The sequence below is a fragment of the Tursiops truncatus genome, chromosome 6, assembly GCF_011762595.2.
Source record: "Tursiops truncatus isolate mTurTru1 chromosome 6, mTurTru1.mat.Y, whole genome shotgun sequence".
NCBI lineage: Eukaryota > Metazoa > Chordata > Mammalia > Artiodactyla > Delphinidae > Tursiops > Tursiops truncatus.
The window spans coordinates 66,730,788-66,751,831 of NC_047039.1; the positions used below are offsets into that span (position 1 = coordinate 66,730,788).

At 37.3% G+C, this 21,044-nt stretch overlaps 1 protein-coding gene across 6 annotated transcripts in view; it reads left to right on the forward strand.

The window, feature by feature from the left end:
- SMC5 (structural maintenance of chromosomes 5) overlaps positions 1-21,044 on the forward strand; it is a 112,833-nt gene that overhangs the window by 57,290 nt on the left and 34,499 nt on the right. For all 6 annotated transcript variants that reach the window (XM_019934701.3, XM_019934702.3, XM_033858159.2 and 3 more), the window contains 3 exons: positions 7,316-7,571; positions 10,500-10,654; positions 15,217-15,330. In XM_019934701.3, the coding sequence (XP_019790260.1) occupies positions 7,316-7,571; positions 10,500-10,654; positions 15,217-15,330 (525 nt within the window). The remainder of the gene's footprint in view (positions 1-7,315; positions 7,572-10,499; positions 10,655-15,216; positions 15,331-21,044) is intronic.

The following is a 21,044-nucleotide window of genomic DNA, read 5'->3' on the forward strand; positions in this document are numbered from 1 at the left end:
CTGCAGTAGTTATTTCCACTATTTTATCTTCCAGGTCACTTATCCGTTCTTCTGCCTCAGTTATTCTGCTATTGATCCCATCTAGAGTACTTTTAATTTCATTTATTGTGTTGTTCATCGTTGCTTGTTTCATCTTTATTTCTTCTAGATCCTTGTTAACTGTTTCTTGCATTTTGTCCATTCTGTTTCCAAGATTTCGGATCATCCTTAGTATCATTATTCTGAATTCTTTTTCAGGTAGACTGCCTATTTCCTCTTCATTAGGTCTGGTGTATTTTTATCTTGCTCCTTTATCTGCTGTGTGTTTTTCTGTCTTCTCATTTTGCTTATCTTACTGTGTTTGGGGTCTCCTTTTTGCAGACTGCAGGTTCGTAGTTCCTGCTGTTTTTAATGTCTATCTCCAGTGGCTAAGGTTGGTTCAGTGGGTTGTGTAGGCTTCCTGGTGGAGGTGACTAGTGCCTGTGTTGTGGTGGATGAGGCTGGATCTTGTCTCTCTAGTGGGCAGGTTCACGTCTGGTGGTGTGTTTTGGGGTGTCTGTGGCCTTATTATGATTTTAGGCAGCCTCTCTGCTAATGGGTGGGGTTGTGTTCCTGTTTTGCTAGTTGTTTGGCATAGGTTGTCCAGCACTGTGGCTTGCTGGTCATTGAGTGAAGCTGGGTGCTGGTGTTAAGATGGAGGTCTCTGGGAGATTTTCGCCGTTTGATATTATGTGGAGCTGGGAGGTCTCTTGTTGACCAGTGTCCTGAAGTTGGCTCTCCTACCTCAGAGGCAGAGCCCTGACTCCTGGCTGGAGCACCAAGAGCCTTTCATCCACACGGCTCAGAATAAAAGGGAGAAAAAGTAGAGAGAATTAGTAGAAGTATGAGGAAAGAAAGAAGGAAAGGAGGGAAGGAAGGAAGGAAGAAAGAAAGAAGCAAAAAAGGAAAGGCAAGAAGGAAAGAAAGGAGGGAGGGAGGAAGGAAGGAAGGAGGGAAAGAAGGAAAAAAGACAGAAAGAAAGAAGATACAGTAAAAATAAAATAAAGTATAATAAAGTTATTGAATTAAAAAATTCTTATTTAGAAAAAGAAAAGGGACGGATAGAACCTTAGGACAAATGTTGGAAGCAAAGCTATACAGACAAAATCTTACACAGAAGCATACACATACAACCTCACTAAAAGAGGTAAAGGGGGAAAAATCATAAATCTTGCTGTCAGAGACCACCTCCTCAATTTGGGATGATTCGTTGTCTAAAGGAGGGAACGAAGGAAGGAAAGAAAGAAAGAACGAAGGTAAAGTATAATAACGTTATTAAAATTAAAATTAATTATTAAGAAAAAAAATTTTTAAAAAACCATGGACGGATAGAACCCTAGGACAAATGGTGGAAGCAAGACTATACAGACAAGATCTCACACAGAAGCATACACATACACATTCACAAAAAGAGGAAAAGGGGAAAAAAATCATACATCTTGCTCCTAAAGTCCACTTCCTTAATTTGGGATGATTCGTTGTCTATTCAGGTATTCCACAGATGCAGGGTATATCAAGTTGATTGTGGAGCTTTAATCCGCTGCTTCTGAGGCTGCTGGGAGAGATTTCCCTTTCTCTTCTTTGTTCTCACAGCTCACCGGGGCTCAGCTTTGGATTTGGCCCTGCCTCTGCGTGTAGGTCACTGGAGGGCGTCTGTTTTTTGCTCAGACAGGACGGGGTTAAAGGAGCCGCTGATTCGGGGGCTCTGGAGCACTCAGGCGGGCGGGGAGGGAGGGGAGGGAGGGGCACGGAGTGCGGGGCGGGCCTGCGGCGGCAAAGGCCAACGTGACTTTGCACCAGCCTGAGGCGCGCTGTGCGTTCTCCCGGGGAAGTTGTCCCTGGATCCCGGGAACCTGGCAGTGGCGGGCTGCACAGGCTCCGCGGAAGAGGGGTGTGGAGAGTGACCTGTGCTCGCACACAGGCCCCTTGGTGGCGGCGGCAGCAGCCTTAGCGTCTCCCGCCCGTCTCTGGGGTCCGCGCTTTTAGCCGTGGCTCGCGCCCGTCTCTGGGGTTCGCCCTTTTAGCCGTGGCTCGCGCCCGTCTCTGGAGTTCCTTTAAGCAGCGTTTTTAAACCCCTCTCCTCACGCACCAGGAAACAAAGAGGGAAGAAAAAGTCTCTTGCCTCTTCGGCAGGTGCAGACTTTTCCCCGGACTCCCTCCCGGCTAGCCGTGGTGCACTAACCCCTTCAGGCTATGTTCAAGCCGCCAACCCCAGTCCTCTCCCTGCGCTCCGTTGGAAACCGAAACCCGAGCCTCAGAGCCTCAGCTCGCAGCCCCGCCCGCCCCCGCGGGTGAGCGGACAAGCCTCTCGGGCTGGTGAGTGCCCGATCCTCTGTGCGGGAATCTCCCCGCTTTGCCCTCCGCACCCGTTGCTGTGCACTCCTCTGCGGCTTCGAAGCTCCCCCCTCCGCCTCCCGCAGTCTCCGCCCGCGAAGGGGCTTCCTAGTGTGTGGAAACTTTTCCAACTTCACAGCTCCCTCCCACTGGTGCAGGTGCCGTCCCTATTCTTTTGTCTCTATTTTTTCTTTTTTTTTTCTTTTGCCCTATCCAGGTACGTGGGGAGTTTCTTGCCTTTTGGGAGGTCTGAGGTCTTCTGCCAGCCTTTAGTAGGTGTTCTGTAGGAGTTGTTCCACGTGTAGATGTATTTCTGGTGTATCTGTGGGGAGGAAGGTGATCTTCGCGTCTTACTCTTCCGCCATCTTCAAGGTCCCCCCCTTATTCTTTTAATGGTTTACTTGGGGTGTTTCCTTATAAGCAGTCATGTCATCTACAGATGGAGACAGCTTTATTTCTTCCGTTCTGATTTTTATGCCCTTTATTTCTTTTCTTGCCTATTGCACCGGCTAGAAGTTCCAGCACTGTGTTGAATAAGAATGGTTAGAGTAGACATCCTTGCCTTGTTCCTGGTCTTAGGAGGAAAGCATTCATTTTTTCACTATCGAGTATAATGTTAGCTGTAGGGTTTTTTATGGTTCAGGAAGTTCAGGAAGTTCTCTATTCCTGCGTTTCTGAGAATATCATGAGTGAGTGTTGGATTTTGTCAGATGCTTTTTCTGCATATCTATTGATACGATCATGCACACGTTCATTTTTAGCTTGTGAAAATGATGGATTACATTGATTTTTGAATATCAAATCAACCTTGCATTTCTGAAATAAACCCTACTTGGTTATGGTGTATAAATTTATAACTCCTTTTCCGTATTGTTGAATTCTGTTAGCGAACATTTAAAGGATTTTTGTGTCTATCTTCAGAAGCAATATTCTGTGGTTTTCTTTTCATACTTGCCTGCTTTTGGTATCAAGATAATAACTAGCTTCTTAAAATGAACTGGGAAGTGTTCCCTCCTATTCTCGGTTTTGGAAGAGATTGTGTAGAATTTGTGTTAATTCTCCTTTATATATTCTGAATAATTCTCAAATAACACTATCATGGTCTGGAGATTTGTTTTTGGAGTTTTAAAATTATGGATTCAATTTACTTAATAGTTACAGGGCAATTCAAATAATCTATTTCATATTGGTTGAGTTGTGGTAATTAGTGGGGTTTTTTAGGAATTGGTCCATTTTGTCTAAATTGTTAAATTTATGTGTGCATAAATTCTCTTATTATCCTTTGGATGTCAGTAGGTTCTGTAGTGATACTGTTAACCCTGTTTCATTCCTGATGTTGGTAATTTGTATCTACTTTGTCTTTTTTTTTTTTTTGGTAGGGTATGAGGGTGGGGATCATTCTTGCTAGAGGTGTGTTAATTTTATTGTTTTTTACAAAGAACTAGCTCTTTGTTTCATTGGCTTTTCTCTGTTATTTTTCTGATTTCATTAAAGTCATTCATACTTTTATTACTTCCTTTCTGCTGCTTGATGTGGGTTTGTTTTGCTCTTTTTCCAGGTTCTGCTCAGATTATTGATTTGAGACTTTTCCTCTTTTCTCGTGTGTATGCACTTAATGCTATAAGTTTTCCTCTCATCACTGCTTTACCTGTGTCCTGCAAATTCGGATATGTTGTATTTTTATCTTTGTTCACTTTGATTTTTTTTTTCTACCTTTCTTGAGATCATAGTTTGTTTATCCATTCATCTGTTGATGGACATTTAGGTTGTTTCTGGTTTAGGGCTATTACCAAAGAATGCCGTGAGTATTCTTGTACAAGTTCTTATGTAATATAACATATGCTCTCATTTCTTTTGGATAATTTCCTAGAAGTGACTATCATAAGTGTACATATAACTTTTGAAGGAATTGCCAAACTGTTTTATTAGCAATTGATTATTGCTAATTGACCAAAATGATTATTAGCAATTTTTTGTAGCTGTAATTGATAAAAGTTGACTTGTGATTACTTAGAATTATTTTAATGATTCTTCACCATAAATAATTTGAGAAACACTGCTTGGAGTAGCCCTGGAGGGGTAGATTTAGGTAGCTACAAGAACTCTCCTTACATTGTATAAGATAAAGCAGAGTGAGTACAGATGGAGGTAGGTTGAAGGTTTTGAAAGGAGGAAAAGTACTCTGATCAGAGTGCTCTGACTTTAACACTGCTGTTAATGAAATATGAGACAGGGTCATTAGCTGGGTGAGTAGAGAGCCTTTAGCAATATAAGATTGAGGAAGGAGGAAAAGATGTGAATTCATCTCAGAATGAGAACATACATTTATTAGAAAAATGTAGTAGGTTTTTCTGAGAGTTCTGAGTGCCTCTTTAAGTTTTGTGGCCATAAACTTGAAGTAAGACCTGTTTTCAAGAGTTTCTCCAATTAGTTTAGTTGTTTAGATACAGATAAATAGAAAATATTTATTTAGGTTTAATAAGGACTAAGCTTTTTCCTTTGCTAATGTGAGATAGGAATGGTGGAGGGTCAAGAGGCTTTTGCAAGGGAGTGATTCTAGAGTTGTGGAACCTCAGCCAGTTAAGGAAAGGAATGAGGGGGATGGTGGATTGTGAAAAGATAGTAGGGTCAGTGGATTACAGGACCCTGTGCAGTCAAAGGATAGTTGCAGTAGGAAGACCATAGTAAGTAAAAATGTAAGGAAAGGAGATGGTGATCAAAGAGTAGGATTGTGGAAATAGTTTTCAGAGGTGGTATGATTTTTGGTGATCTACATGATCTAGTCAGAGATATAACTATAGATATAATCTAATATAACTGTAGGAGAAGGTGGCTGAGGTGGTGTTTAGGAAAAGACAGTTGAAGAAGTCAAGGAGCACAGAGGCCAAAGAGTTAGACTGATTTTCTGTATGTATGTTGGAGTTCCATTATGGCCAGCATAATGATGGAGAGAAAGACAGTGAGTCATGTGCTAAAGGCATCAATGAATGAAGAGGGTGAGGAAAGACTTTGAGGGGGGTAGTTAACATAGCAAAGATAATGGGTGTTAAAGTCTGATCGTATGATCTTCAAAGATCTGAAGTGGGGCTCAATTAACGGAGGAAGTAGTACAGTGGAGATTGATGAGGACACCCTCCCCACTTTTGAGTCCTGAAGTGCTCTGAAGAATTATGGGAGGAAAAGGTCACCATTTGAAAGGTCTCTAGGGAGAAGTATCTTCCAGGAATAGCCAAGTTTTAGCTAGAACAAGAAGAGAGAGCATTCAGAGAAATTGAAGATAGAGAGCAGCAATGGGGATGGTATCCTAGCGAACATGCATGATCCAGGAGGCTTGGACTTACTGTGCCTGAGCTAAACATGGTGTGATGGAATTAGTTAGTTATGGTAGTTTTTTGGATGAAGGTGGCAAAGAGTTAAAGTTAGAACTCAGAAAATTTAGCTAGGACATGGGACCATCAAGCTGCTTTTCAGTTTTTCAGGTCAACGTCAGACAAAGACCTCTTGATATAAAATTTATTCAGCAGCCCAGTGATTTTTGGTAGCTTGGTGGTCTCTATTTTTCTGGGATTGTAGCGGTTATATTTGTTAAATTTCTTGTCCCTTTTTGATGGACTTGGACTTCCTCATGTGTTTGGTGATTCTTAATTCTCTGTCTCCCGTGACATGCCAGTTTATTCTTCTAAAAGCCTTGGACTCCATGGGTTTCCTGGCTGAACACTGTGGCTTCTTGTCTGCTTCCTTCTTTTGGGCTCATTGAACATTGTTAATTTTCAGTCACACACACACAGTGTTAATTCTTTCAAACATAATATTTTATCTTTCACTTCTGCATGTTTGTTATAGGAGAGGAGATTTTGGCATGTATTCAGTTCATTATCTTGACACTGTCAAAGCTAAACTTTTAGAAAAGAAAATTGATTATAACCCAAATTTCCAACCGTAGGGAATGGGATAGAATGTGGTATATCTATATAAAAGAACATTATGCAGGTATTAAATTTTTGTTTTGCAAGGACATGGAGGTAATGAGAAACTGCTCTCGATAAATTTTTAGTGATGCCATTTGCTAAAATGTATATGCTCTATTGATGGATATAGGCTGGCATTAAAATGTAAATGTTTAAGGACCTCAAGATTTTAGGTGTTTTTTATTTGTTTTAAGTTTCTATATTTTTCATATTTTCTATATTGAATATGTCATAATATACATTTATAATGGGGAGGAAGAGGGAGTAAATTTGACTTGGAAAGAAAGGTAACTAATAAGCAAATTATATGATACGATAACCTTATCTAATTTAACACAAAATTCTATTTTTGCAAAAAATACATTGGGTGTATGCATCTGTGTCTTGAAGAAAATCATAACTCTGTCTTAGGTAGACCATGTATGGTTTTGATAAAAATTCCACTGGTAAGTTGCATGATCTGGTTTTTTTTAATGACTTACCCTGAATATAAACATACAGATTGAGGATTAAAATCTCAAAATACTAATTTGAAGTGCTAGTAGAAAATAATTTAATGGAAAGAAAATAGTTTATTGTGGTTTTAAACTAGTAGGGTGACATAATCTTCACCATCATTTCTATTGCTGGTTTATTGAAAGTCTGTGGTATACCATGTGACTGTTTTCAGTTTTATGATCTATAGTATGTGAAATCTTCCTATAAATATTTAGAAATCTGCTGATTGGCTTTATAAATATTTCATTTATTTAGCAAATATTTACTGAATGCTAACTATATGCTAACCACTGCCCTAGGTACTTGGAATGTATTGCTGAACAAATAAAGAGACAGGTGGTCTGGTAGGAGTAACAGTTTAATTCTAATAGGATACCTTTTAGTGAGAAAAAAACCCATGTTCTTAGGTTGTTTGCATTTTTAAAACTGTTTTACTAAAGCCTAATAAACCAGGAGAAAAAACAATCTCCAGTGCTAACCTGCTTTTGTTTTATTAGATTGAGGAACTTCAGCAGGCTTTAACAGTAAAACAAAATGAAGAGCATGATCGACAGAGGAGAATAAGTAATACCCGCAAAATGATAGAAGATTTGCAAAATGAACTGAAGACCACAGAAAACTGTGAGAACCTTCAACCCCAAATTGATGCCATTACAAATGATCTGAGACGAGTTCAAGATGAAAAGGCATTATGTGAAGGCGAGATAATTGATAAGCGTAGAGAGAGGGAAACTCTAGAGAAGGAGAAGAGGAGTAAGTTTTTTGTTTTGTTTTTTTTTAACATCTTTATTGGGGTATAATTGCTTTACAATGGTGTGTTAGTTTCTACTTTATAACAAAGTGAATCAGTCATACATAAACATATGTTCCCATATGTCTTCCCTCTTGCGTCTCCCTCCTTCCCACCCTCCCTATCCCACCCCTCCAGGCTGTCACAAAGCACCGAGCCAATATCCCTGTGCCATGCGGCTGCTTCCCACTAGCTATCTACCTTACTACGTTTGTTAGTGTGTATATGTCCATGACTCTCTCTCGCCCCGTCACAGCTCACCCTTCCCCCTCCCCATAACCTCAAGTCCGTTCTCTAGGAGGTCTGCGTCTTTATTCCTGCCTTACCCCTAGGTTCTTCATGACATTTTTTTTTTCTTAAATTCCATATATATGTGTTAGCATACGGTATTTGTCTTTTTCTTTCTGACTTACTTCACTCTGTATGACAGACTCTAGGTCTATCCACCTCATTACAAATAGCTCAATTTCGTTTCTTTTTATGGCTGAGTAATATTCCATTGTATATATGTGCCACATCTTCTTTATCCATTCATCCGATGATGGGCACTTAGGTTGTTTCCATCTCCGGGCTATTGTAAATAGAGCTGCAATGAACATTTTGGTACATGACTCTTTTTGAATTTTGGTTTTCTCAGGGTATATGCCCAGTAGTGGGATTGCTGGGTCATATGGTAGTTCTATTTGTAGTTTTTTAAGGAACCTCCATACTGTTCTCCATAGTGGCTGAACCAATTCACATTCCCACCAGCAGTGCAAGAGTGTTCCCTTTTCTCCACACCCTCTCCAGCATTTATTGTTTCTAGATTTTTTGATGATGGCCATTCTGACTGGTGTGAGATGATATCTCATTGTCATTTTGATTTTCATTTCTCTAATGATTAATGATGTTGAGCATTCTTTCATGTGTTTGTTGGCAGTCTGTATATCTTCTTTGGAGAAATGTCTATTTAGGTCTTCTGCCCATTTTTGGATTGGGTTGTTTGTTTTTTTGTTATTGAGCTGCATGAGCTGCTTGTAAATTTTGGAGATTAATCCTTTGTCGGTTGCTTCATTTGCAAATATTTTCTCCCATTCTGAGTTTTTTTAAACTTACAGTGAAGACATGTTTATAAAATGGAGATATGTCTCTGTTGATGGGCTTTCTTCTTCCCCTGATCATGTCTCTAAATGTTCATGTCTGCTTGTTGAGGAAGCTCAGTTCAGTTCTTCCATTTTAGTGTCTTAATTACCTATATCTATTGTGTAATGATTTGCCGCAAGCAGACCGTTGTCTTATGTCAGATTTTGGCAGTTGATTTAATTCTCTAAAAATACTTTGCTTTATTTTCTTTACAGTCACTCACTTTTCTGTTTTTTCTCAGGTCAAATTTAAGCTCTTCATTCTAGCCTTCATAATCTTCCATTAGCTTTGCTCCTTGAAGCCTGTCCAATTTCATCTTTTTTTTTCTTTGCTATAGACCATGTGGCTAGATCTGTAGCATTATTCAGTTAGAGGAGATCTTACATTCTGTCTGCTCAGTATATATGACTAAGGTCAGTTAGTAAAAAAATTTGTTTATATGTTTAGCAAAATGCTAGGTGTATGGTTTAAAAAAAATAATAACACTAGACAAGAAGGGTGGCCCAGTGCCTTTCCAACTTCCAGACCCACTGTCAAGAGTAAGCACTCTTAACTATTTCAGTAACTTTTTCTAATAGTCTTTCATATATCTTAATCATATTTTTATTTTACCATGTCTTGGTTAATGAACTTTAGATATCATCTTTTAATGTTTTGTTGCTTCAGATGTGGATTTCAACTCATGACACCTCCCCTACCTATTATTGTAATTCCCCAAATGGGATTATTATATTAATATTAGTAATCATTAACATTTATTAATGTTTATTACCAATAATATTCTTTTTTTTGTCATTTAATATTTGTTGATAATGCTTGAATGCACATTTATAAGCTAAAAATACTGATACTCCTAGCCTTTCTTTTTACTTTCCTCCCTTTAATTCTTTAATATGTACTCTGGTTTTTATAGTTTAAAGGCTGAAAACATACTTTATTGAGAACCATAATTAAGTTTTATATGGTCTGTTTATGGGTTGATTCTACTAGCTAGAAATATTAAGTATTATTTATGTTATTACAACAAGAAAACTTGCTCACAGCAGAGCCAAGTAGTGCATTATGATCTAATTTCTGTTCATTGATAATTTTTTTTTAGGATTTTAATTTACCATTTTTTAGAAACACCATTTACTTTAGCATTTCCTTAAATTGGGAAAAAAATTATCAAGCATTCTCTTGAGTTCTGAGACCTTCCATCCTCCTCCCAACTAAACTGATTGTTCTCAAGGTCTCCTTATGGCTGTTACCTAGGACTTCTCTCACACCTTTTCTGTGTTGAATAAAAAGCTATTCCTGAATTCTGTGTCTTCATTTTTCTTAAATTACTTCCTTGTTTTGTAAGAGTACATCTTCACATAACCTGCTAAGAAGAGATATTTGGGAATTAATTTGAGTCTTTGCATCCCTGAAAAATCTTTACTCCATTATCCCCTTTTTTATTTTGGTGTTATAAAAATCTAGCTTGAAAATAGTTTTTCTTTCAGAATCCTGAAGGCCTGTTGCCATTGTCTTTTGATAGGAAGTCTAGTGTTTTCTTATTATTTTGTATGTGACCTATTTATTTTTGGTAGTTTAAAGATCATCTTTTATCCCAGGTGTTTAGAAACTTAAGAATGATTTGTCCAGGGTGGGTCTTTTTCACTGTGTTGGGTACTTGCTGAGTGGTGTTTATAACCTTTAGATCTAAGATACTCTTTTATGTTATTAATAGATTATTTCACTAATTAAAGTGTTCAGAGGAATAATGCTTTATTTTCCAATTTTAGGTGTGGATGATCATATTGTGCGTTTTGACAACCTTATGAATCAAAAGGAAGATAAGCTGAGACAGAGATACCGTGACACATATGATGCTGTTTTATGGCTGAGAAATAACAGAGACAAATTTAAGCAAAGAGTCTGTGAACCCATAATGCTCACGGTAAGAAATTTGTTCATCTTAGTAGTATCTGTTATTTTTATTATTGTAATCATTGTAGGTTTTGTTGTTTTAAGAATTCTTAGTCTTGTTAACACCCTGCTTTTCCATTAGTAGACTTGTGGCATCTGGTATGCTGCTGAATCCATACATGAGCTTTTTAAAGGGTCCTTGATAATAAACCTATGAACTTTTTCTTGATAGAAGTATGAAACTGGCAACTTATTGACCAAGAATCATGTGTAAACTTGGTTAGCTGGTTTCCTTCTGGCAATTGCTATTCTTCGGTTATAACAGGCAATATATTAAATGCTGCCAAAGGGGTAGAAAACTGCTATAAATAAATACAGTTGATATGGAACACCTGACAGGATAGACAACAAAATCATCTGCTACAAAAATAAAGCATTCTGAGGATTCTGAGAATGAAACCAACAATTTATTGACCTTATAAACATTTGATAAGTCTTATTAGTGATCATGAGTCATCAAGAATAGGGCAAGCTGTATTTAGTAAATCATTTAATGAAATGTGGGTGTGGATTTACTAGGAAAATTTCCGTCTAAAATATTTTAAATGGTAAGTTGGGCCATGAGAAGGAATGAAAAAGTAAAACCCACCTTCTTTGCTAATGACATGTTTTATACACACACACACACACACACACACACTTAAAACTTCAAAATGATAAAAGGATTATTTTTGCTAGATGATTTTTTTTTTTGGAAAGAATTCACTGTAGATCCTTGTAGGATTCATGAAAAGTTCTATATTCTGTAACTCCTGTTTATATTATGCTTTATTCAAAGTCATTTCATATAGTTTGCATTATATTAGCAAAATTAGTGTGCATAATACTGTATTCTCTTCTTGCTCAGGTATGAATCATTAGAATATTTTTGCTCGATCAAGAAGGGAATACCTATTTTGAATGCAGACATTACTGTTTTGATTAATCCAGTAAGGATTGAAAGAAAACACAAGAAGAAATACTGTGACCCTTAGTATTATAAATTAGAATGCAAGTGTAATTTTCAACAGATTCTTATTAAAGTGCCAAACTCAAAACAATACCTCTGGACTTTATTAGATTTGTCATCCTCTTGTCACTTGATTTCCTGATAGTAGCCTATCACCAAGTCAGATTACTAGCTGGCATATATTTACTTTTTAAATTACATTTGAGTCTGAGATAAAGGGAGATACTCTGTTATCTTACCCTTCCTGGAACAACCTTTTACTTTTACTACCACCTTCTTCCAACTGTATCCTGCCCATACACTTACCTAACCCTTCAAAATCTAGTTGAAATGCATTGTACCACCTCCATAGGCCTTTAAAATGTTGCCATAGGTCTCTATTTACTAATATAAAGGGACATTTATGATATGTTAATGACTTATAAAACAGATTACAGGATAGGGTATATAGAAAGATTTCATTTTTAAAAATTGTGAAACAGGAGTCTGCCATCAACCACCAGAACATCTTGGAAAGCTACACCTCCTATGTCTACCTGTCCGTGTCTTACTACTTTGTAAAGATGTGGCTCTGAAGAACTTTGCCAGATATTTTCTTCACCAATCTCATGAGGAGAAGGAGCTCGCTAAGAAGCTGATGAAGGTTCAGAACCAACAAGGGGCCAAATCTTCCTTCAGGATATCAGGAAACCAGACAATGAATGCAATGGAGTGTGTATTACACTTGGAAAAAATTGTGAATCAGTCACTACTGTAAATGCACAAACTGACCAATGACAAAAATGACCCCTACTTGTGTGACTTCTCTGAGACTCATTACCTAAACGAGCAGGTGAAATTCATCAAAAAAATAGATGACTGTGTAACCAACTTATACAAGATATGGGCCCCAGAATCTGATATGGCAGAATGTCTCTGATAAATGCACCCTGGGGGAGAGTGATAACGAGAGCTAAGTCCTATGCTGGCTTATCCATAACTATAAAAAAAGATGACTTCCTATGGTGATATTGGGATTACTTTACCCTTTCTGTAAGTTGTAGCAAACACCCACTTTATTTTTTTTTTCATTTGTACCATTCCTTACAACAAAGTATTGAGTTGGCCAAAAAGTTCCTTTGAGTTTTAAGTAAAAACACATTTTTCATTTTCACCAATAACATTATTGAACAACGTATTCACCCTTTTGTTCCACTACCTTTTATCATTTTTCAGGCGACTTCATAATTCCGTCTTCCAAAAACTTTCTATCTTTTTGAGCAAAGAACTGTTCTAGGTGCCTTTTACAGTCTCCCAGGGAATTGAAAATTTTTCCATTAAGAGAATTTTGTAAAGACTGAAATAAATGGAAATCCAAAGGTGCAATGTCTGGTGAATATGGCAGATGAATCAGAACTTCCCAGCCAAGCAATAAGCATTTTTGCCTGGTCATCAAAGAAACATGCCATCTTGCATTATCCTGATGGAAGATTATGCATTTTCTGTTGACTAACTCCGGACGCTTTTCGCCAAGTGCCGCTTTCAGTTGGTTGAATTCGGGGCAGTACTTGTTGGAATTAATCGTGTGGTTTTCCGGAAGGAGCTCGTAATAGAGGACTCCCTTCCAATCCCACCATATACACAACATCACCTTCTTTGGATGAAGACCGGCCTTTTGTGTGGTTGGTGGTGGTTCATTTCACTTGCCGCACAGTCTCTCCTGTTCCACATTATTGTACAGTATCCACTTTTCATGGCCCATCACAATTTTTTTAAAAAACAGAACGTTTTCATCACGTTTAAGTAGAGAATCACATGCAGAAATACGGTCAAGAAGGTTTTTTTCACTTATGTGGAACCCAAACATCAAAGCGATGAACATAACCAAGCTGATGCAAATGATTTTCAACACTTGATTTGGATACTATGAGTATGTCGGCTATCTCCTGCTTGGTATAAAGTCAGTTGTTCTCAATTAATGTCTCGATTTGATAGCTGTCAACTTCAACTGGTCTACCCGACTGTGGAGCATTGTCCAGCGAGAAATCTCCAGCACGAAACTTCGCACACCACTTTTGACACATTCAGTCAGTCATAGCACCTTCTCCATATGCTGCACAAATCTTTTTTTTGCATTTCAGTTGCGTTTTTACCTTTCTTAAAATAATAAAGAATAATATGCCAAAAATGTTGCTTTTTTCTTCCATCTTCAATATTAAAATGGCTACACAAAAATTCACCAATTTTGATTTTTTTTTTAAATACACGCTGATATGACAGCTGTCACAATATAGTCTAACAAAGTTGTTTTGAACAAAGTTAAAGACAACTAAGCACTAGAGCCATCTTTTGGAAGAACCAAATGAACTTTCTGGCCAACCCAATAACTTGGTACCAAAAAAATTGTGAAACAGGGGCTTCCCTGGTGGCGCAGTGGTTGAGAGTCCGCCTGCCGATGCAGGGGACACGGGTTCGTGCCCCAGTCCAGGAGGATCCCACATGCCGTGGAGTGGCTGGGCCCGTGAACCATGGCCGCTGAGCCTGCGCGTCGGGAGCCTGTGCTCTGCAACGGGAGAGGCCACAACAGTGAGAGGCCCGCGTAACGCAAAAAAAAAAAAAAAAAGTGAAACAGTAGACATCTAATGTTTGTAGTGTTTATGTCTGGGTGATGGTATTTTATATGGCTTTGATTTTTTTCATTTGTTTGCTTGTTTTTTTAGTTTTCCCATCTTTCTATACTGATCAATATTCTGTAATTTAAAATAATACCAACATTTATGTGACAAGCAGTCTACTAATTTTTTTTGTTGTATTATTTCTTTTAATCCACATTTAGTCCCTTGAGATATAGACTGTTTTACTCTACCCATTTTAGGATGAAGTAACTAAAGCTTTCAGAGATTTAGGTGGTACTTGATTAAGGTCATACATAGGAATGGAAGTGACATCTGTCTGATCCCAGAGCCCTAGATCTTGAACTATCTTAGTATCTTCCATAGCACTGAGCCTCAAGTGCAAAAATGTCTAACTAGTTAGTATTTTTTGAGTGAGTAATTAAGTTTATGCTCTAGTAGTACAAACCTAGGGTTTCTCTTGAAAGCACCAATAGTTATAATTAATCCATAGCAAGTTTTTTCATTAGTTTCATAAAGTTTTATTTAGGCCTTTGTATTTTTATACTAATTAGTTTTTGCCATAGATAGCATGAATTCCTCTTAAAGATTAAGAAGAAAAATATTAAAAGTTTGGGGACAGATGAGAAATGTTTATACTCAGGTTACAATCTAACCCTATTTCAAATGTTTTCAGTGAGTTGGCCAGAAGGGAACTTTTTATTTCTTAGATGGTATCAAAATCAATATGCATTAGGTGCTGTTAAAGTCTTGGCTTTTGTTTTACTATGTCTTGGACAGTAAATTAAATAGATGTTTAAAAATGTTGACTCTTCAATACCAAACAGTTCTTTTTTGGTCTACTTTTTTCTCGAGGATTTATTTAACCTAATTAAATAAATCTAAGTTAAGTATATGTTCTGGTAGTTATGTTCTGGTAGTCACTTTGGGTTTCATGAAAATCAACTTTTATTTTCTTTTTGTTTTGTTTAGATCAATATGAAAGATAACAAAAATGCCAAATATATTGAAAATCATATTCCATCAAATGACTTGAGAGCTTTTGTGTTTGAAAGTCAAGAAGATATGGAGGTTTTCCTCAAAGAGGCAAGTACTGTAATATTTTAATTCACTTCACACTTAGCTTCCAGTGCTTGAGTTTTCAACCTCAACCTAGAGCAAAAAATGATAACGACCTATTTTACCATCAGTAACTCTTGTGTAAAATTATTCAAATTTGCTAATTTCTTTTGTCTATACCACTGAGGATTGAATTAGTTTTATAAGAGGAACAAGAGCCCATAATTCCATCTTTAACATTTTTTGAAATTACCATTGGGAATTAATATGAAGAGTAATTCTGTCACATTGTTTTAAGAGAAACATCATAATGATGAGACTTTGGTCTTGGACATCCTTTTAGGAAATGTATTGGAATGAACTCCGTTTTTCTTTGGAGGGGCATATAATGTTGCTCATTATAAATAAAAAACTTTAAAAAGAATGAGAATTCTGTATCTGACTAGAAAAACACTACTGACAAAGAATATAAGCCACTGGAAGACATCATGGCTTAGTTAAGAGTATAGACTCTACAGATAGGTACCAGGCTTTGAATTCAGACTTTACTGCTGATTTCAGCAAGTTGACTAAATGTTCTGTGTCTTAATTTCTTCACTATAAAGTGGAGATAATATCTACTTCAAAAGATGGTTGTGATGATTAAATAATTTATTAAATGAAAAAGTTTAGAACAGTTTGTTGGGTACTATTGTTTTTATTATATATTGTTATATATCTGTATAATACATATTGTTAGCTATGTATGTTACTATCCTTGCCAGTAAGATTTCTTTTTCCTTTTGCAATACGCCATCTACTTTTTAAAAAGCCCTGGAAAGATGAGGTTTAGATTTTGTTTTGTTTAAACTTTTTCTAGTAAGTCTAAGTGAGGACAGGACCATGAATCGGCTTAAGTAGTCCTCTATTTCTCTGGTACACAAGTGATTGGAAAGAATCTTTACTTTCTTTGGCTTTTACGTATTGCCCTCCTTCTGGTTTGGAGTTGACAGGGAATGTGAATAAAAGATGACTGGATAAAAAAGTTGAATCTACAGAATTATAAAATGGTCTCCAAAAAATTAAGCATTTGTGTTATTTAGAACTATTTAAGCCTAAACAGTGAGTTCTTGAACTGATGTCACTGAAGAAGTAGGTTACTTGGATTACAAGTCTGTGAGACATGACACAGTGTGAAGGGTCTGTCTGGAGTCAGGTGTAATTAGATGATTTCTATTTTGCAAATGGCCAGCTTAGCCTACACTGAGTAACTGGATTTGCCTCAAAAACTCATGCTTCTTCCCCTGTGCTAAGAATTTGAACCATATATTAATAATATGTCAGGTTCCTGGAAATTTGACCTTTTTTTTTTTTTCCTTGTACTGTGACAACTTTCCATAGGGGTTCATCATTAGGACTAGAACTTCCTCTTACATGTATCACTTTTTGTATGTGTATTTTAAATTTTGAAATATATTGTATATAACCTCCTCCTGTAATTATATCTACTAGAGTACCATTTCCCATCCTTCAGTAACTTACAAACCTTCTTCATGGTGTTTGCCATTTCTGCATACTACCGTGTACTACCATCACAATTTTTTGCCATATCTGGGTACTAACTATATTATTATTTAAAATTTTTCTTTAAATCACTTCACTTGTTACTGAAATGAAATATTCTGAAAGGAAGTATAATGTCATTACCAACTTAGAAAAACAAATAATTTACATTACAGTAAAGACTGTAAAGGCAGTGTTAGTAAATCCTAGATCTGTACTGTTGCTTCTCAAAAGCAGATAATATGATTTTTTTAAAAGGAGGTAATAAGGAGTTAAAGACATGATGACACTGTATGTAACTTACTCATTGGTATGATTGAAAGGGAATTGAAAAGGAAATTACTTTCTCATTGTATAATTCAATTTTATTTAGTGTAGCCACTAAAACAATAGATTTTTAAAACTTAAATGAATTCTGCATACTAGTATCATTGATACATTGACTCATGGCCAATATTGTTTCATTATACCTCCACTCTATTTTTTTTAATAACTTATTTTGATATAACTTCAAACTTATAGAAAAGTTGCAAGAGTCATACATATGCTCCTATATACCTTTTACCCAGATTTACAATAATTATTCACATTTTGCCCTATTTGCTTTATTGATTTTTTCGTTTTTTTAATTTATGGAGTATAGTTGATTAACAGTGTTGTGTTAGTTTCAGGTATACTGCAAAAGTGATTCGGTTATACACATACATGTATCTATTCTTTTTCGAATTCTTTTCCCATTTAGGTTATCACAGAGTATTGAGTAGAGTTCCCTGGGCTATACAGTAGGTTCTTGTTGGTTGTGTATTTTAAATATAGCAGTGTGTACATGTCAATCCCAAACTGCTAATCTATCCCTCCCCCCACCCTTCCCCCTTGGTAACCATAAATTCATTCTCTAAGTCTGTAAGTCTGTTTCTGTTTTGTAAATAAGTTCATATGTATCAATTTTTTTTAGATTCTACATAAAGCCATATCATATGATATTTGTCTTTCTCTGTCTGACTGACTTCACTTAGTATGATAATCTCCAGGTCCATCCATGTTGCTGCAAATGGCATTATTTCATTCTTTTTAATGGCTGAGTAATATTCCATTGTATATATGTACCACATCTTCTTTATCCATTCATCTGTTGATGGACATTTAGGTTGCTTCCATGTCTTGGCTATTGTAAGTAGTGCTGCAGTGAACATTGGGGTGCATGTATCCTTTCGAACCATGGTTTCCTCTGGATATATGCCCAGGAGTGGGATTGCTGAATCATATGATAGCTCTAATTTTAGTTTCTTAAGGAACCTCCGTACTGTTCTCCATAGTGGCTGTACCAATTTACATTCCCACCAACAGTGCAAAAGGGTTCCCTTTTTTCCACACCCTCTCCAGCATTTATTGTTTGTTGACTTTCTGATGATGGCCATACTGACTGGTGTGAGGTGATGTTTCTTTTTTTAAAATATATGTATTTGTTTATTTATTTATTTTTGGCTGCATTGGGTCTTTGTTGCTGTGTGCGGGCTTTTCTCTAGCTGGGGCAAGCAGGGGCTACTCTTCGTTGCGGTGCACAGGCTTCTCGTTGCGATGGCTTCTCTTGTTGTGGAGCATGGGCTCTAGGCACGCAGGCTTCAGTACTTACGGCACGTGGGCTCAGTAGTTGTGTCTCGTGGGCTCTAGAGTGCAGGCTTAGTAGTTGTGGCACATGGGCTTAGTTGCTCCACAGCATGTGGGATCTTCCTGGACCAGGGCTTGAACCAGGTTCCCTGCATTGGCAGGCGGATTCTTAACCACTGTGGCACCAGGGATGTCCTTTTTTTTTTTTTTTTGAGGTGATATTTCATTTTAGTTTCTAAATTCAAGTCTTCTTTGGAGAAATGTCTGTTTAGGTCTTCTGCCCATTTTTTGATTGGGTTGTTTGTTTTTTTGGTATTGAGCCGCATGAGCTGTTTGTAAATTTTGGAAATTAATCCCTTGTTAATCTCTTTGTTTGCAAATATTTTCTCCCATTCTGTGGGTTATCTTTTCGTTTTGTTTATGGTTTCATTTGCTATGCAAAAGCTTTTGAGTTTGATTAGGTCCCATGCTTATTTTTGTTTTTATTTCCATTACTCTAGGAGACAGCTTGAAAAAGATATTGCTGCGATTTATGTCAAAGAGTGATCTGCCTATATTTTCCTCTAAGAGTTTTATAGTATCTGGTCTTATATTTAGGTCTTTAATCCATTTTGAGTTTATTTATATGTATCTTGTTAAAGAATGTTCTAATTTCATTTTTTCATGTGTAGCTGTCCAGTTTTCCCAGCCCCATTTATTGAAGAGACTGTCTTTTCTCCATTGTATATAGTCTTGCCTCCTTTGTTGTAGATTCATTGACCATATGTGTGTGGGTTTATTTCTGGGCTTTCTATCCTGTTCCATTGATCTGTATTTCTGTTTTTGTGCCAGTACCATACTGTTTTGATGACTGTAGCTTCTTATTGCCATTTTGTTAATTGTTTTGGATTTGTTTTTGTAGGTGTTTTTTCTTCCCTTCCTCTTTTTTTCTCTTGTGATTTGATGACTAACTGTAGTGTTGTGTGTGGATTCCTTATTCTTTTCTGCATGTGTATCTATTGTAGATTTTCAGTGTGCAGTTACCATGAGGTTTTGGTATAGCATTCTATATATAAACAAGATTGTTTTCAGTTGCTGATCTTTTAATTTAAAATGCATTTCCAATATCCTGCCTTTATGCTCTCCTCATAATTGCTGGTTTTGATATCATATTTGTTTAGCAGATGATTTTCCTACCTTTACTGTATGTTTGCCTTTACCAGTGAGCTTTTCCATTCATAATTTTCTTGTTTCTAGTTGTGGCCTTTTCTTTTCCACCTAGAGAAGTTCCTTTAGCATTTGTTGCAAAGCTGGTCTGGTGGTGCTGAATTCTCTTAGCTTTTTCTTGTCTGGAAAGCTTTTGATTTCTCCATCAAATCTGAATGAGAGCCTTGCTGGGTAGAGTATCCTTGGTTGTAGGTTCTTCCTTTTCATCACTGCCTTCTGGCCTGCAGAGTTTCTGCTGAGAAGTTAGCTGATAACCTTATGGGAGTTCCCTTGTACATTATTTGTTACTTCTCCCTTATTGCTTTTAATATTTTTAACCTTATGGGAGTTCCCTTGTACATTATTTGTTACTTTTCCCTTACTGCTTTTAATATTTTGTGTCTTTAATTTTTGTCATTTTGATACCATGTATCTTGGCATGTTCCTTCTTGGGTTTATCCTGCCTGGGACTCTGCTTCCTCTGTGCTTCCTGGACTTGGGTGACTGTTTCCTTTCACATATTAGGGAAGTTTTCAGCCATTATCTCTTCTAATATTTTCTCAGGTCCTTTCCATCTCTCTCCTCCTTCTGGGACCCCTATAATGTGACTGTTGGTGTGTTTAATGTTGCCCCAGAGGTCTTGTAGACTGTCCTCATTTCTTTTCATTCTTTTTTCTTTATTCTGTTCCACAGCAGTGATTTCCACCATTCTGTCTTCCAGCTCACTTACCAGTTCTGCCGCAGTTACTCTGCTATTGATTCCTTCTAGTGTATTTTTCATTTCAGTTATTGTATTGTTCATCTCTGTTTGTTGTTTAGTTCTTCTAGGTCTTTGTTAAACATTTCTTGTGTCTTCTTGATCTGTGCCTCCATTCTTTTTCCAAGATCTTGGGTCGTCTTTATTGTCATTACTCTGAATTCTTTTTCAGGTAGATTGCCTATCTCTACTTTCCTTAGTTGTTCTTCTGGGGTTTTATCTTGTTCCTTCATCTGGAACATATTCCTCTGCTCTCTCATTTTGCCTAACTTTCTGTGATTAGAGTTTCCATTCTGTGGGCTGCAGGCTTATAGTTCTTCTTGCTTCTGCCGTCTGCCCCTGGTGGATGAGGCTGTCTAAGAGGCTTGTGCAGGCTTCCTGGTGGGAGGGACTGGTACCTGCCCACTGGTGGGTAGAGCTGGCTCTTGCCCCTCTGGTGGGCAGGGCTGTGTCAAGGGGTGTGTTTATCAGGCAGCTGTTTACTCAGGAAGGCTTTAGGCAGCTGGTCTGCTGATTGATGGGGCTGTGTTCGCACCCTGTTGTTTGTTTGGCCTGAGGCATCCCAGCACTGGAGCCTACAGGCTGTTGGGTGGAGCCAGGTCTTGATGAGAAAATGGCAGCCTCCAAGAGGGCTCATGCCAATGAGTAC